The sequence below is a fragment of the Mesoplodon densirostris genome, chromosome 2, assembly GCF_025265405.1.
Source record: "Mesoplodon densirostris isolate mMesDen1 chromosome 2, mMesDen1 primary haplotype, whole genome shotgun sequence".
In the NCBI taxonomy this organism is placed as follows: Eukaryota; Metazoa; Chordata; class Mammalia; order Artiodactyla; family Ziphiidae; genus Mesoplodon; species Mesoplodon densirostris.
Window position 1 is genome coordinate 22,613,932 of NC_082662.1, and position 16,007 is coordinate 22,629,938.

Sequence of the window (16,007 nt, forward strand, 5' to 3'; positions counted from 1 at the left end):
CAAGGCCCAGAGGCAGCAAGGTCTGGTAGAAAGATCATGGGCCTTGATGTGAGACCTGGGTTCAAATCCCAGCTCTGTCACGTATATCTGTGTGACCTTGGTACATCATGTAACCCCTGGGCCTCAGTTTCCTCATCTGTAAATGGGGGGGGGGCTCATCATAGAACCAGATTCAGGAATGGGTTAAATGAAAAGATGGATGTAAACACATCCGGCATTCAGCAGACACTTAATAAAAGAGTTATTATTACTATTATTTCTCCCCAGCCTGACTGTGAACTCTTCTAGGACAGGGACAGGTCTTATTCATTTCTGTGTTCCCAGGGTCCTGCCTAGCAAAGGGCCCTTCACAGAGTCAATGCTTAGTCATTGTCTGCCAAGCGTAGCAGTGATTCCCAGCCCCCAGACTCTTTCCCCTGGCCATTCCCTTAGTAAGTCAGGGGTCAACAACTTCCTGATGGGAGAGGTGGGAATCCTTATTCCCTGTTCGTCTTTTTTTTGTTGTTGTTGTTCGGTATGCGGGCCTCTCACTGCTGTGGCCTCTCCCGTTGTGGAGCACAGGCTCCGGATGCGCGCAAGCTCAGCGGCCATGGCTCACGGGCCCAGCCGCTCCATGGCATGTGGTATCTTCCCGGACCGGGGCACGAACCCGCATCCCCTGCATCCGCAGGCGGACTCTCAACCACTGCGCCACCAGGGAAGCCCTCCCTGTTCGTCTTGTTTTCACCTGGAGGCACATCAGCTGCTGGAGTCTCTCAAAGGGGGTGCTGGGCGGGGGACAAATCTTCATTTCAGGGTACATGGCAGGCTGCTTAGCACCCCCCTCCCTGTCCACTACATGCCAGTAGGAGCCTCCAGTCATTGTGACTAACAAAACTGCTTCCAAACCTCTCCAAAAGCCCTCTGGGGGCACAGTTGCCCCAAGTGAAATCCAATGAGCTAGACTCTCAGGCTTCTCCCCACCCACCCCTTGTCCCTTCTGGGGAGCTGCAGAGCGTCCACTGTGGTCTTCCCCCTGCCCCACTGCGGGAGGCCTGAGGGTCTGCTGTGGTGCCTGTGATGAACAGTAAATCTGCTGAAATCAAGTAAAGAATTAGCAAAACCACTGCATGCAGATTGAAAGCCACATGAGTAATGAAGGAGATATTTTGATCTGCAATTACCTGTCTTCTATATCCATCTCTCAACTTGCCCTAAACTCACATGGGGATGAGCTTCAGGACTCTGGGGTGTCCTAGAACACACCTTGGGTGCCCTGTGCTTAGTAGGTATTAGGGCGCTCTCTTACCTCCCCTGCCTCCCAGCAGCCAAATCAACCCCACTCACCTTCCACCGACCACCATCCCTCCCACAGGAAGGGATTTTCACGGCTCAAGGATTCATATTGTCACTTTTCTTATTTACAAAATCAGTAAACACATACATGATTCAGAGAGGTGATGAGCCCTCAGCAACACTCTCCTTCACCCTGGCCTTGGACCTCTGTCCTGGACTACAGAATCCACCCAGCGGGAAAGGGATCCGGCAAAGTCTTTCCCTCTCTTTGTAACTTACAGACATGAGAGAATTGAGTAGGAGGTGAATTCTGGGGGCCAGGACCAGGGTGGGATGACAGGGTAGGAAAGCAGGGACAGGAGATAAGTGAGGGAAAGGATATACAGTTTTATAAATAACTAGACAAGATCTGAGCATTTCTTTTGTTGGGGGAGTGCAGACAGGAAGACTAGAGGCATGCAGGGGCAGAAGTGGGAAGGGGAGAAATAGAGCTTGGGGCCAGAGTTGGTGAGGGATTATCTCTGAGCCTTGATTTGCCTCATCTTTAAAATGAATGGGTTGCCTTAGATGATGCCAAAGCAACTTGCTTGCTCTGACATGCTAGGACTCTAGAGGGTTCTAGGCCTGCGGGGCTTTGGAACCAGAGCCCTGGCAATTGGAAGGGCTGTGAGCACCCCCAGAGAGGTGGTTGATGCCCAAACAGGCTATGTCTCATCCCCAGGCTGGTACTGGGGTTCTGTGGAGGTGAAGTAGTCCTCCAGGAAGGACTGCAGGTACTCGAAGGTAGGTCTCTCCTCCGGGTCCAGACGCCAGGTCTGTTCCATGACCTCGTACAGGGATCCTGGGCAGCCTGGGGGGCACGGCATGTGGTAGCCATGCTCCACCTGTTCCAGCACTTCCCGTTTATTCATGCCTGGAGGGTGGAGCTCTGTCAGTCAGGGGGCCTAGCCCCTCCTGAAGAGGCAACTAGGAAGAAGCCCTTCCTATGACCACCCTTCCACCTTCCCCACCTCCCAGCAAACCTGGGTAGGGGACTCGGCCCTTGGTGATGAGTTCAGTGAGCAGGATCCCAAAGGACCACACATCTGACTTGATGGTGAATCTGCCAAAGAGGGCAGCCTCTGGGGCTGTCCACTTGATGGGGAACTTGGTCCCTGGAGAGATTGGGGGAGAAGGGAAAGTTAGTGCAGAAATCCCTGGGAACAGCTGGATTAAGAGAATGGCATCTTTAGGACTGGGGACCCTAAGCACAGAGATTTCTGGGCATAACAGAAAAGACCTGGTATCTAGCCAGCACTTGTTACTGTGTCTAGTATAGTACCGGGCACTTTACAAACATTGTAATAATTCTCATCATAATAATAGCTAACACTTGTATAGCCTTTACCACGTGCCAGGCACCATTTTAAGCGATTTACGTGCATTAATTCAATTAACTTTCATGAAAACCCTGTGAGTTTTATTACTATTTTTTTTTACTATTACTATTATTATCCCCATTGTACAGAAGAGGAAAAGATGGCACTGAGTAGTTAATAACTTGCCCAAATCACACAGCTTGTAAGTGTCTAAGATTCATACCCAGGCATTCTGGCTACAACATTTCCCCTATTACACTCTATGGTCTTTCACTTGAGATTTATAGCAGTGCCTTGCACATAGTAGGTGCTTGATAAATATCTGTTGACTTACTGTTGTCTGAATATTTTCATTGAGAATTTTATTGTGAGAAAAGACAGCTCCCAGAGAGGTTAGGTGACTTGCCCAAGGCCACATGGTTGGTAAGTGGAGGAGCTGGGTTTGAACCCAAAGTTGCCTCTTACACTACATCAGAGTGGGAATGTCCTGGATCGTCTGCGGGAAGGTGGGGCCCCATGGCAGCCCCTTGGTGCACTGGAGAGCTCTTGGAAGGTGGGGTGAGACAGGGCACCTTGCTGGGGGTTGTATTCATCATCCTCGATGAGACGGGCCAGCCCAAAGTCGGCAATCTTGCACAGCAGCCGCTCCCCCACAAGGATGTTGGCTGCCCTCAGGTCTCGGTGGATGTAGTTCATGCGCTCCATGTAGGCCATGCCCTCAGCTACCTGGGGGCGAAGGTGTAGAGAGATGGGAACACCATGGTTTGCATGAGGGATCATTTGAAAAACCCACTTTCCAGACTGGGGCTCAAAGAGAGGGGCAGTGTCCTGCCTCAGGTCACACAGATGATCCAGGGGCTGGGGCTGCACTTCCAGGGTAGGCTAGGCGTTTGAGGACACAGGGATTTGTGGAAAATAATAGGAGGGGCTCTGAGAGATAAAGGCTGTTGTCCCAGTTTACCTGGGCTGCCATGTCCACCAATTGGGGCAGCCTCAAATCCCGGCCCTCCCGGTCCTTGAGGAACTCCAGCAAGCTACCTGGGGAGGAGAACTCAAAAAATCAGCATCAAGACACTACTCCCAGCTCCAGGCTTGCCTTCTCTCGCTTGGCCTCGCCCCTCTCCATGACTCCTCTCACATAGTTTGACCCCACCCCTTGCTCCCAGGCCTCTCACCCTAGATCCGCCCCCACTCAGGATTCTGCCAGGTGCCTCAGCCCCTCACAGATCTCGCCCAGGCCCTACTCTCACAGACACCCTGATTCTGCCCACGTCTCGTTTCTTCTCTTCCTCCATCCTCCCTAGACAAGCCCCACTAAGACTCTGCCCCAGATCCTTTCTCATCACAGATCCCGCCTTCACTCGCCCAAGCTCCACCCACCAGCTGACCACCCACGAGGCTCCGCCCCCAGGCAAAGGCTCCGCCCCCAGGCCGGGCCCGCCCCGTCTAACTTGGCGCCGCCCCCACTCCCAACACTCCTGTGTTTTCACTCATTCCGGCCCCTCACTCGGACCCTGCCCATTGTTCCTCGTCCCATCCCAAGTCTCCACCCAAGTCCCTCCCCAAGAGACACGCACCTTAACTTCGCCCCAAATCCCGCCCTCCCAGACTCCGCCTCATGACCCCGCCCCTCACCGTGGCACAGGAATTCTGTCACGATGTAGATGGGCTCCTCCGACACCACTGCGTACAGCTGCACCAGCTTGTCATGGCGCAGCAGCTTCATGATCTGCGCCTCCGCCAGGAAGGCCTTCGGGGACATGGTGCCCGGCTTCAGCGTCTTCACCGCCACCTTCGTGCTGCCGTTCCACATGCCTGTCGGGCGGAAAGGCTTGTCAGGACCGGCTCGTCGCCGTCCCAAGCCCTCGCCCCTGCCTCGGGCCCCGGCCCCCGCTCCCAGGACCTCCGTACCCAGCCACACATCCCCGAAGCAGCCGGTACCCAGCCGCCGCTCGAGCGCGATGGAGCTGCGGCTGATCTCCCAGGCGTCCTTGGACAGGCCCAGCGTCTGCGGCTTCACGGTGGTGCAGGCCGCCGTGAGCAGGTGGCACAGCCCATCGTTCACCTCTGGGCAGTGGGAGATTGGGAGGTTGGAAGTCAAAGGCAGGCCAGAATGGCCCACACATTCCTCACCCCACCCCAGCCCCCAAGATCAGTTATAAGGAACTAGGACACAGCTGAGGTCACAGGCCAGGGCAGAAGGCAACCTGGTCCACTGAGTAGGTGAACATGTTGGTGCCCAGGGAAGGAGGTGGCACCAGAGGGAGAGATGATCCCTGAAAAGATTGGGGGCCTTCGCATAAGAGGTGGCCTCCAGCTGGGCCTGACAGGTAGAAATGGATTTGGAAATTCCAGACAAAGGTGTGGACATGAAGCCCTCACCCTTCCACAGACCTATCCTTGGCCTAACCAACCAAAGCAGAAACGAGGCATGGATGCTAACCTTCCCCTCAACCCCACAGCCCATCCTCCAAGTCAGGTCCACTCAGTCTCCTACCCAGCTCAGACATTAGAGGGCATCCTTTGGCCATGGACAGCTTCATGCCTCAGTTTCCTCTGGAAACCTACAGAGCAGGATCTTGGGCTGGGAGCCCGGATATTTGGGTTCTAGTTCTGGTCCAGCCACTACTGCTTTGGGAGCCCCTTTCCTTCTCTGAGCCTCAGTCTCAGCCGATTGGTTCAGGAATCTGAAGCACACGCCAGCCTTGAGGGCTGCCCTCACCAAGGTAGTGCTGCACCAGCTCCTGTACCGAGTCGAACTGAGCCCTCGTGGTGATGTAGAAGCCACCTGTGTCCAGCTTGCGGATCTTGTAATGCTTCACGTGATCGCCTCTGGCCTGGTCCCAATCCCGGATGGACAGGGAGTAGGCGCCTGTGGGCAAGGGTCACCTTTGGGCCAGCTTTCCTCCTCATCCCCAGCCTGGGAGCCCAGAGAGGCCCAAAAGGCTGGGGACTCTGAGGTTGGATGGCCACATCCCTTGAACCCAGTCCCAGTTTTAGCTCTGCCCCTCCAACCCTGTCCCAGTCGTGGCCCTGTCCCAAGCCCCACCCCACTGCTCCTAGCCTACCCCTAATGGCTAGGCTTCCCTGTTGGATGGTCAGTGGCACAGCCCCACCTTTGGTGGTCTCGCTCTCTCGAATGAGAAAGGCCCCCCGGGAGTTCCCCGGGGAGAGCAGCTGCCTCTCTGCTTCCTTCCTCCCGATCTTTCCAAAGTACCACCTGTTGGGAGGGCAGGCAAGAGTCAGATACACCCAGTTCAACCTCCAACTCAGCCTCCTGGGAAAAGTCACCTAACTAGCCAAGATTCAGCCTGATTAGGAGGATCACAGAGAAGGCAAATGTAGAATGCCTGGTACACAGAAGGTGCCCAATAAAGGTTAGACTTCTCTCCACTCTCTGGGTTTCTCTTGAATTTAAATTGCTAGAACCCTGGTCATCAGTGACCTCATCAGTGTCCATCTCACTACCGCTCCTTCTATAGGCTCATTTACAGATGAGGAACTTGAGGCACAGAGAGGGGAACTGACCTGCCCACAGGGCTGGCTGATGAGCTCTACCTGAAATCCTTTGCCTCCCACCCTACTTCTTTTCCCACCATCGCAGGCAGTCGCTCAGATTCCTCTCCCTGCACACATCTCAAATCCTTTCCTCATCTGGCGTCCAGAATGACGCCCCTTCCTGCTTCTCTTCCCCTCCTATTTTTCCCCCCCTCGGCCGCACCTCGTGGCTTGTGGGATCCTAATTCCCTGACCAGGGATTGAACCCGGGCCAGGACAGCGAAAGCGCCGAGTCCTAACCACTGGACTGACAGGGAACTCCCTCTTCCCCTCTTTTTGACTGCTCCTGCCCAGCTCTGACTGCTGCTTTTCCTCCACTCTCTTAAATTTGGATGTTGTTCTAAGTCTCTACTTCAACCTCAGACCTCAAGCATTCCTTCTGTCTCTTGGATATTCTTCCTGGGACTGAACTGTAGCCTGAAACCAACTGTGAGAGTACACTGGGAGAGTCGAGGTGACCGTAGGTGTCATAGAAGACTCAGATGTCATTTGATCACTAAATTGGCCTGTGACCATCTTGGGCTGAATTAAAAGGAGCGTAGTTTTCAAATCAAGGGAGGTGGCAGTCTCAGTGAACTCTGGGACTGTCAATCCATACCTGGGTACTACGCACAGTTTGGGCAAGAGGGGAAGGCATTGGCGAATAGCGTGTCCAGGAGGGCAGGCAGGGTGGGAAAGGAGAAACTATGCAGACAGAACACATTCCCAAGTTTTATCAATGCTCTGCCCCCACTCACACCCATGACATTAGCTACTTCCTTAATAATTGACATAATCATAACAGCAGTTATTTGTGTCAGGCTCTGCTGTCATACATATATGTATTCATTTAATTCTTATAACAACACTGTGAAGTAGGTACTATTATTAACCCCCATTAGACAGACGAGAAAATTGAAATGCCTAGTGGTTAAGCAACTTACCCACAGCCACTCGACTCTTAAGCTGTGCTGCCAGAATAGGAACCCAAGCTGTCTGCTCTAGGGCGTGCGCTCTTGACCATGACACTGTTCTTAACCATGAAACTGCATGGAGTGCCTCTCTGAACTTCACAACACTGCCGCCGAGATGTGGACCCCCAAAACCTCTCACCTTCTACCTCATCACCTCTCCTCTCCTCCATGCCTCCTACCACCCTCTCCAGATGAAGGCCTCATCCCATTTGAGCTCAGGACCCTGTTCACTCCCATCTGCTCAAGGACACCTCTCCCCCACCGACCAGCCCCCATCTGCAGCCTCTCCATCCCACCACCAGCCTCTACATATGCCCACATTTCTTCCTTCCCCAAAGGAAACCGTTCTAAGCTCTATCCTGCCATCAACATTCTGCTATATCTCTCACCTTCCTTCACTTGAAAAAGCACTTCACACTTGGGTCTCTACTTCCTCACCTCCCACTCCCTCCCAGGCCCTGCTGTCTGGCCTCCACCCCCACTTCACATGGAGAGATCTCTCACCAAGGTCACCCCCACTGCCAAATCCAGTGGCAGCCTCTGACACTCCCTCTCTTGTTTCCTGAAAGCTCTCCTCCGCCCTCTTGGCTGTTCTGACTTAGCCTGGCCTGGTTTTCCAACAGCTCTTTCCAAAGTTGGGTCCTAGGGCCAATCTCTTTCTCACTCTTCTCCCTCTTCCTTCACTCCCCTGTGCAGCTCTATTTATCATCTCCACTCTGAAGAGTCCTGCCACCCCAGCCCAGATGTGCCCTCTGCAGGAGCCACATCACACAAACTAAGGAGCCTTAGTTCCAATGAGAATAAGATGCCCCTTCCTCTGCGCTAATTCAGGGGCATGGCTTGGCATGTGCTGGGCACCTCGCATACAAAGCACAACCTAATCTAATTGCTGGCCGTCTCTTCCATGTGGGTGTTCCTCTCCACGAATTCAACCTAACAAGCTCGCTCATGTATCTGTACCTGCTCCTGTGTTCCCCACTTTAGCAAATGGCACCCACTCAGTTCCTCAAGAAGGTTTTGGGTCACCCTGGATTCCTCCCACTCCCCATAGCCCAATGGCAAATCAGTCACCAAGTCCTGGTGACTCCCATTCTGCCGTCTCTCCAATCTTTACTTTTCCCATATATGTACGTATATGTGAGGCTAGATAAAGAGTTTTTATGAGCCTCAGTTTCCTCATCTGTAAAATGGGACAATAATAATGTCCATAGTGTTACTGTGAGAATTAAATGAATCTAGATAGGTAAAGTATCTGTCATAGTATCTCAATTACATCAAGATACTCCATAAATGATAATTCTCTGATTCCTTAATAGAATTAATTCTAAGTAATGCCCCCTTCCATCTGTTTAGCACTTTACAATTTTTTTTTTAAAGCTCATACACTGTTGTTATCTCCGAGGGGCTATATATATATAATGCTTAGCAAATGTAGCCAGACTATCTGGGTTCAAATACCAGTTCCACCTACTTACTAGCCATGTGAACTGGACAGGATATTTAATTTCTCTGTGCCTCAGTTTCCTCATTGTAAAATAGGATTCTATTAGTTTCTAACTTTGTTAATGCATTAACTTTGTTAATGTTGAATTAACTTTGTTAATTCAAAGGAAGCACTTTGAATAGTGTCCAGAACATAGTACGTGCTAGATAATATTTACCTACTCTTAGTGTCATCATTATTATCTTTTTATCCTCACAAAGATCTTACAGAATTACAGGTAAGGAGACAGGCTCAGAGTGGAGCTGTGACTTGCCCAAGAAGTGGCCTTGAGTCTGGACTCCAGGGTCCTGTGTGTAAGGCTGGCCTCCCCCCAACCCCTACTTACTCTTCAGCCTGGATGGAGTCCACAGGGGCCACGTAGTTGCTGGGAATGTAGCCAGTTTGTCCAGAGCTGAGGGACCGAGCCTCCCACCAGTCACCCTCGCTGAAGGCACAGAACAGGCGGCTGCGTTGGCAACCCAGCCCCTGGGGCACCATGGGGCCAGGCAGGGTCACACCGAGGATCAGGTGGACACTGGCCCTGCCAACCCCTCACCTTGGGTACACACCCTCCCCAAGGCTTTCGTCTATTCTGCCCCCAGCCACTGCAGCTGCCCCAGGAGCTTCTCCCCACTGAAGGAATATGTTTGGGGACATCTGGGCCTCCTGGCTTTCTTTTCTGGCACTTCAGCTGGGCTGGGGTTTGGGCGGGCAGTGGACAGCTAACTAGGTCACTTCTCCATTAAAAACCCCTCCAATGGCTATATTTCCTTCTTGATAAAATCCAGATTCCTCAAGATGGCTTAAAAAGCCCTGCAGAATCTGCTCCCACCCACCTCTCCAGGATCTGCTCTCTCTGTTCTGCACTTCATACTTTATGGCCCACCTATACTGAATCACTTGGTGGTTTCCAGAAGTCATCATTTAGTTTCATTCTCTCTAGTTTCATTCTCTCTCGCTCTCTTCCTTTTTTCTCACCTCTTCTTTCAATGTCTATTCATTTTTCTAGTCTCAGCTTAGAAATCACTTCCAGAAAGCCTGCCCTGATCACTACTACCCTGGAGACCATGGTTGGTGTTCTTTCTGTGCCCATAGTTCCTCAGGCTTCCCCTTACATAGTAGCAATCACCCCAGCTTGTGATTGTCAGGTACCCCTCCCCAACTAGCCTAGAGCTTTCTGAGGACAAGGACCAGGTAGGATTCCTCTCTGGGTCCTGCTCCCAGTCCAGGCCATGTCCTGAGCTGGGTGGCCTGATCACTTACATGTTGTTCAGGATGTGGAACTTCTCGCCCTTGGCGAAGGTGAGGTCATCCTCTGTTCGGGCCTCATAGTCATAAAGGGCGATGAACAGGGTCACCCCAGTCCCTGCAGAGTCAGGGCTACTCATCAGGAGGCACCACAGGGGCTGCACCCCAGAGTCCTGTTCCACAGCCAGGCACTATGCCTCCCCACTGCTGCAGTGCACTGGATCGCAAAGGTCTTTGGAATCCAGTGGATTTCTGCTTTGGACATGGATTCAGGACACACCTTCAAGCCCCTCCCTCCCGCCTTGGGGGCTCCCTGGGGAGTTGCTTCTGCTCTCCCCCACCAAGCAGACTTCCCATTGGCATCTGTCATCAGAGTCCTTCTCTCAGACTGGGAACAGAACTATGTCTCCCCCTCAGACTAGGGTTTCCGAGGCTAGGGCTGTACATACTCCCTCAGACTGTGCGCTAAAAGCAGGGCCGTGTCTCCCAAATCATAATGGAGGCTCCTAAGGACAAGTCCAAGTCTCTCCTTCCCCTAGGTCCTGCCAGGGTCCAGTCAGTGCCTGACTCCAGCCCACTGGACTCACCTGAGATGCCCCTGATGGTGCCCCCATTGAGGAAGGCGGGGCTGGCGGTCTGAGGGGAGAAGTTGTTGTAGTTGGGGATATGGGTGAAGGAGGATGCAGGCCGGCCCTGAGTAGGGGCAGGGCCACAGCGGTCTGCAGCCCCGTAGCCCCTGAAGTCCTCTTCCAGGCCACCATCCTCCTTGGGCCCCGGCTCCAACTTCTTGCAGAACACACAGCCCATTCCACGTGCCCTGCTACAGAATGGGGGGCATGCTTCACTTGGGGCCCCTGCCAGATATGCCACCCTAGGCACACATGCATGCACGCTTGCGCACACACACTCACACAGGCATGCAGCTTCCTCTCTCAGGCCTGGAGTAGGGGGTGTCCTCCCTAGTGAGGGATAAAGGTGGGGCAGGGCCACCATTGCGTCCACCCCCCCAGCTGCCTTAGTGTGTGGAGAGAGTATGTGTCTCCTCCACGGGGCTGGTTTTCCGCTTCACGATGTTGCTGTGTTCATTTACATATTTTTGCCTTCTAGTGCTTCAACGTGTTGGGTTTCCGTGACTCCGTCAGAGTGCTTGTGTGTGTATCTCTGAGTATTTGTGAGTTTGCTGGTGGGTGTGTGTCTGTGTGTGTGTGTGTATGTGTAGCCTTTTGTGAATGTCTGCGTCTGTGTGTGTATGTGAGTGTGTGTATGAGTGTGTGTATGTTTATTGCATGTGATGGCTCTGTGTGTTCACATCTGTATGAGTATTACGTATGCGTGTGTTTCTGTGTGAGCGTGCGTGTGCATGCCTGTGTGTGTGTGACTGTGCATGCAAGTGGGTGTGTGTGAGTGGGTGCCTCTGTATCTGTGTGTCACGACTCTGTGCATAGCCCTGAGTGGGAGAATTTGTGCCTGTCTGCGTGTGTGTATCTGTGTGTGTAGGTCTGTGTAAGTAGGTGTGCATGTCTCTGTGGGTATGTGTGTGTCTCTGTGTGTGTGTGCATGTCTATGTATCAATGTGTGTTTGTGTGTAAGTGTGTGTGAGGGCTGTGTGCCTGCACCTGGAGCTTCCCTGCAGAGGGGGATCAAGGCCATTTCCTGTCATGGGTCCAGCCTCTGGCCTTTCAAGCTGCCTCATTCCGGCTCCCCCATCTGTTACCTAGCAACAGGGTCCTTGTAGGAGGAGGGGGCTGTGAGGAACTGTGGGGCCCAGAAAGACCACCCCCTACCCCATTTCCTGACCCTGAGAGCCCTCTGTCTCCATTCCTCCCACTCACCCCTCAGGCCCCTACTCCTGGGTCAGTGGGGCTGCGGCATGGTCCTTGGGAGGGGCCAGAGACCTGAAGGCGAGACAGAGGACACGGAAGGTGAAGTCTCTGCCAGTGTTCCTGCAGCCAGATGCCAGCGCCTGTCCTCTCCAGGAAGCCAGGGGGCCTGGGCTCGGCCCTAGCGTGCCTTCTGCCTTCATTTTCCTTCCCACAGCCCCGGCTCACTTATACATCCACCCCCAGACAGGACACACCACCACACCAGCCCTCTCGCACTCATATCCACCTGACACACCGACACATAGAGTAGCACCCATGGCAGCACACAGTCACGCACCAGTACTCATAGCACACACTTGCATGAGTGTGCTTACCAGCACTGCCACACACCAACACAACTAACTCTCACACGAGCCCAGGCTCTGATGCATGGTAGCACACACAGGCACACACATGCCACAGGCTGCCTCTCAGGCTAACAGACTTGTACACTCACACACTCGTACCTTTGGGTTAGACCCATGTCTCTAACAGGATTTCTGTCAAGCCCTGCTCAGCTCACTACAGGTCTCTGGTCACTGTCTCCTAAAAACAAGCCCAGCCTCCGGGCGCTGCCTCTGTTTCCACCCTGGGCTGGGTAAACCCTGGCAACCCCAGGACTATATCTGGTAGCTGAGTGCAGGTGGACACCTACCTCCAGAGCTTGTTCTTATTCCCACATCAGGGAAAGGCCCAGGTCAGAAGCCAGAGCCACCAGGGTCCCTTGGGGACCCCCTAAGTGAGCCAAGCCTTTCCTGGTAGCTGTGTCCTCTGAGTGACACGGCAGGCAGGTCATTGAGCAAGGGCTCTCCACGCCCCTCCAGAAACTCTGCCATTGCAACACTCAGAGAGGAAGTGCCGGGGAGAGGGCTCGGTTATCTCAGATATGAGAGGAATGGAGAGTTCTAGGCTGGGACCAACCCAGTGAACCCTAATTTCTCCCAGAGGGGCCCAAGGATCCTTGGGACAGGTGCCCGGTCTTGCTTTTCTCAACTCCCAAGTCCATTTCCCTTTATGGATAGCCTCCCCCCTCTTCTCTATGGGTCCTGCCCCTCCTACACAGCACTACTCACCTCTTCCAGGAAGCCTTCCTGGATCCACTGGATCCAGCTGCTTAGCCGATGGCTCTGTCACATCAGTGCCCTGACCCCCACTCTAGACCCACCAGCCTGTCTCATGCTCCACTGTAACCATTCTCCCGTGTGTGTGTGGGGGGGGGTGACACTCATGTGGTGAACTGTGAGGCAGGCTGTGGTTTGAGCCCCAAAATAGGCCCTGTTCACCAAGCCATTGCCGAGATCTTCACCTCAGGACCCCTCCCCTGGGGTGAAGCCACTGTCTGAAGGGCTACAGGGCTGGTTAGACTCAGGCAGAGAATAGACGTGGAGGTGGGGGGCATCTAGAGCCAAGGGAGGGGACTTCAGGCACTGAGGAAACAGATGGGGGTAAGATGAAAACAAAGTTATAGGGTGAGAATGGAGGTCTTCTCACAGGAAGACACATTGCACATCTCAAACAATACAGAGCCCTACACGCAGGTCCACATGGCCCTCCCGACACCTTCTCAGACGCACACACGTCACCTCAGCTACCCATAGCGCCTCACACAGAGACTCTGAGCTCCTCTGTACAGATTCACAGATGCAGACATCTGTGAATACACACACACTTTCAGCCCTCACCCATCTACACACACACACACGCACACACACACGCAGCCTCTCCCAAAGAATAGCATATGGAGGATTTATAGCACTTCCTCTGTGCCAGCCACTGCATTCAACGCTTTATATATATTACCTCATTTTATTCTCACGACAACTCTACGAGGTAAGTATTATAATTATTGATAAGGCAACTGAGGCACAGAGAGGTTTAGAAACTTGCCCAAGGTCACACAGATGATTTATCCTGGCGTTTGGTTCCAGGATCTGAACCACTTCTCTTCCATTGCCTGGTCACAGACACAGATGATTGCAGCCATTCCTGCAAGCATGCACAGGTGCACGGAGCCCCCAGAGGGAAACCCAGAGATATATGTAGCTCCCCCATCCTTGAGACACAGACCCACACAGAGCTCCCCTCTGTAAGAGATACAAACTTATACAACCTCTTGGGTCCCCACTTAGATACAATGTGGCCACTTCCAACAATACACCGGTACATGTTACCACAATGTTTTCAAATCAGCCTAAGGGGAGCCCAGAATTCTGCATGCCTGGAGTGGAACGTGGGTTCAGAAACTGTCAGCTTCCGAGAAGGAGGCGGAAGGCTCTGTGGGCTTAGGGAAAGTCCTGGCAAGGCAGCGGGGGCAGGGGTGAGGGTATCCTGGTATACTGACTTAAAACAAAAGGGGGAAAAAGGGCCCTGATTTGTAGCAGTTGCTGATTTCCATGGTGTAAATATTCCCACCATGGCTGATTTCAAGTTACTGAAGTGACTTCCTGAACGCTGGGCTGGAAAGAGATTCGCAGAATCAGCTCCCAAGAGCCAGTACCAGCTAGCTAGCTCCAGCATATCACTGCCAGAAAGAAACAAAGAGAAGAGACAAACAGACAGAAATGAGAGGTAGAGAGACAGAGAGGGACAGAGACAGAGAAAGAGAGAGGCAGACACAGAGAACTAAAGAGCTAAAAATAGGAAAAAGAGAAAGGGAGCAGGTAGGGTCCTCTCTGCTTGGCATCTGCATGAAAATAGCCCCCCAGGACTCTTTGTCCTCACCTAGCTCTGATCTCAACTACCAGCCACCAATTCCTAGGAGGGTAATTTGACTTCCTAAAAGTCTGGGGCGGGGGGCAATGACTATTAGTTTTAAAATGCTAATTTATTAAACACCTACTCAGTGCCAAGTAATTCCCATGATTGATCTCATTTAGTGACCCTATGAGGTAGGTTTTATTTTTACCCCTATTTTACAGATAAGGAAGCTGAGTCACAAAGGTGTTAAATAACTTCCCTAAGTTTAGCTACATAGCAAGTAAGGGGAAGCTAAAATGCAACCCCAATCAATTTGGCTCCAAAGCCCATCATAAGCAATGTTGTATTTTGAAGTCCTTGTGAAAGCAATAATGTATGTACCTTAATGAGCACCTACAATGTGCCAGGCCCTGTGCTACATGCCCTGAATTCTCATTACAGCCCAGCAAGGGGAAGTGACCTGCCCAGGGTCTCTCAGGCAATCACTGATTTTCATAGCTCTTAGAATCTGAATCCAGGTCTCTCTTTTCTCAGCGCTGATCTAGGCTGCCTGCTAACACCAGAAAGGCACTAGCTCAGAGAACGGCTACAAGTGTTCTGGTCACTGCAGGGAGTTGAGTCTGTTAATAAACATGCCTCTTGAACATCTGGTTGACAGGGGTTGGCTTCCAAAGTCTGATCTGGATCAAAATCAGGTTGTGGATGTCAGAGCTGAGGTCCAGTCCTGGACCATGTTTTTCCCACCTTCAGCATCTCCCTCTGTGTGGTCCTACCCAGCTCTGGGGCCTTGGGTGAATAACGTGAGCCCTCTGAGCCTCAGTTTTTGCACCTGTACCTTCTGTGCAGTTGTTGGGAAGGCTCTTGTCCAGTGTGGCTGAGTGAGGCTGAGAACCATATGCTAGAATGGCTCCCAGGGACCATTTATCAGTCTACCTCCCTCCTGTGTGTAGGGGGGAAGTGACTTGCTGGAGGTCAAACAGCCAGACAGGGGATTCAAAGCCAGGATTATTAATTTGGGTCCAGAGTTCTGTTCCCGGCTATGCTCTCCAAAGCCTGAGCAGGAGGTCATGCTGTCCCTGACTGGTGAATGTCATATTTCCTACCCAGCTCCTGGCCAACTGATCACACCACCCTTGCCATACGGCAGATGGCCACCCAGCAGGGAACCTGCCTGCCTCCCACCCCTACTCCTGGACACAGGAGCCCCAGGCTCACCCATCTTTCTTGAGGTCCATACTTGCCAATGCCACATCAGGGCTTTGATGTAGACACAGGACGTCCTGTGGGATCTGAAGACAGATTTCGCCTCAAATTCTACCCTGCCTGACAACTAGCTTGAGACATTGGGCAAGTCAGTTCACTTCTCTCTGAGCTGCAGTTTCTTCGCCTAGAAAATAGGAATCTAAATCTCTACCTCAAGGGGTGGCTTCTGCGCATCAACTGCGGTCAAGCCCCTGAAAGCACAGGGCACTCAGTAGTTGCTCAGTGAACTTTCACTTCTGTTCCCTTCCCTTGAGGAAGCCCCCCTCCAAGGCTGAGGGAGGAGGAGTGGCAAGGCTGAGAAGAAAGGGAA

The 16,007-nt window shown here is 52.6% G+C and overlaps 1 protein-coding gene across 1 annotated transcript; it reads right to left on the bottom strand.

Annotated features, from left to right (window-relative positions):
• Positions 1-1,979: 1,979 nt before the first annotated feature.
• On the bottom strand, positions 1,980-15,669 carry FGR (FGR proto-oncogene, Src family tyrosine kinase). The gene is made up of 12 exons (XM_060081407.1): positions 15,650-15,669; positions 10,463-10,695; positions 9,891-9,993; positions 8,974-9,072; positions 5,750-5,853; positions 5,356-5,505; positions 4,545-4,700; positions 4,269-4,448; positions 3,595-3,671; positions 3,206-3,359; positions 2,298-2,429; positions 1,980-2,188 (listed from the first exon to the last, which is right to left on the bottom strand). The coding sequence occupies exons 1-12, from the start codon at positions 15,667-15,669 to the stop codon at positions 1,980-1,982; spliced, it is 1,617 nt and encodes a 538-aa protein (XP_059937390.1).
• Between the last annotated feature and the right edge of the window lie 338 nt (positions 15,670-16,007).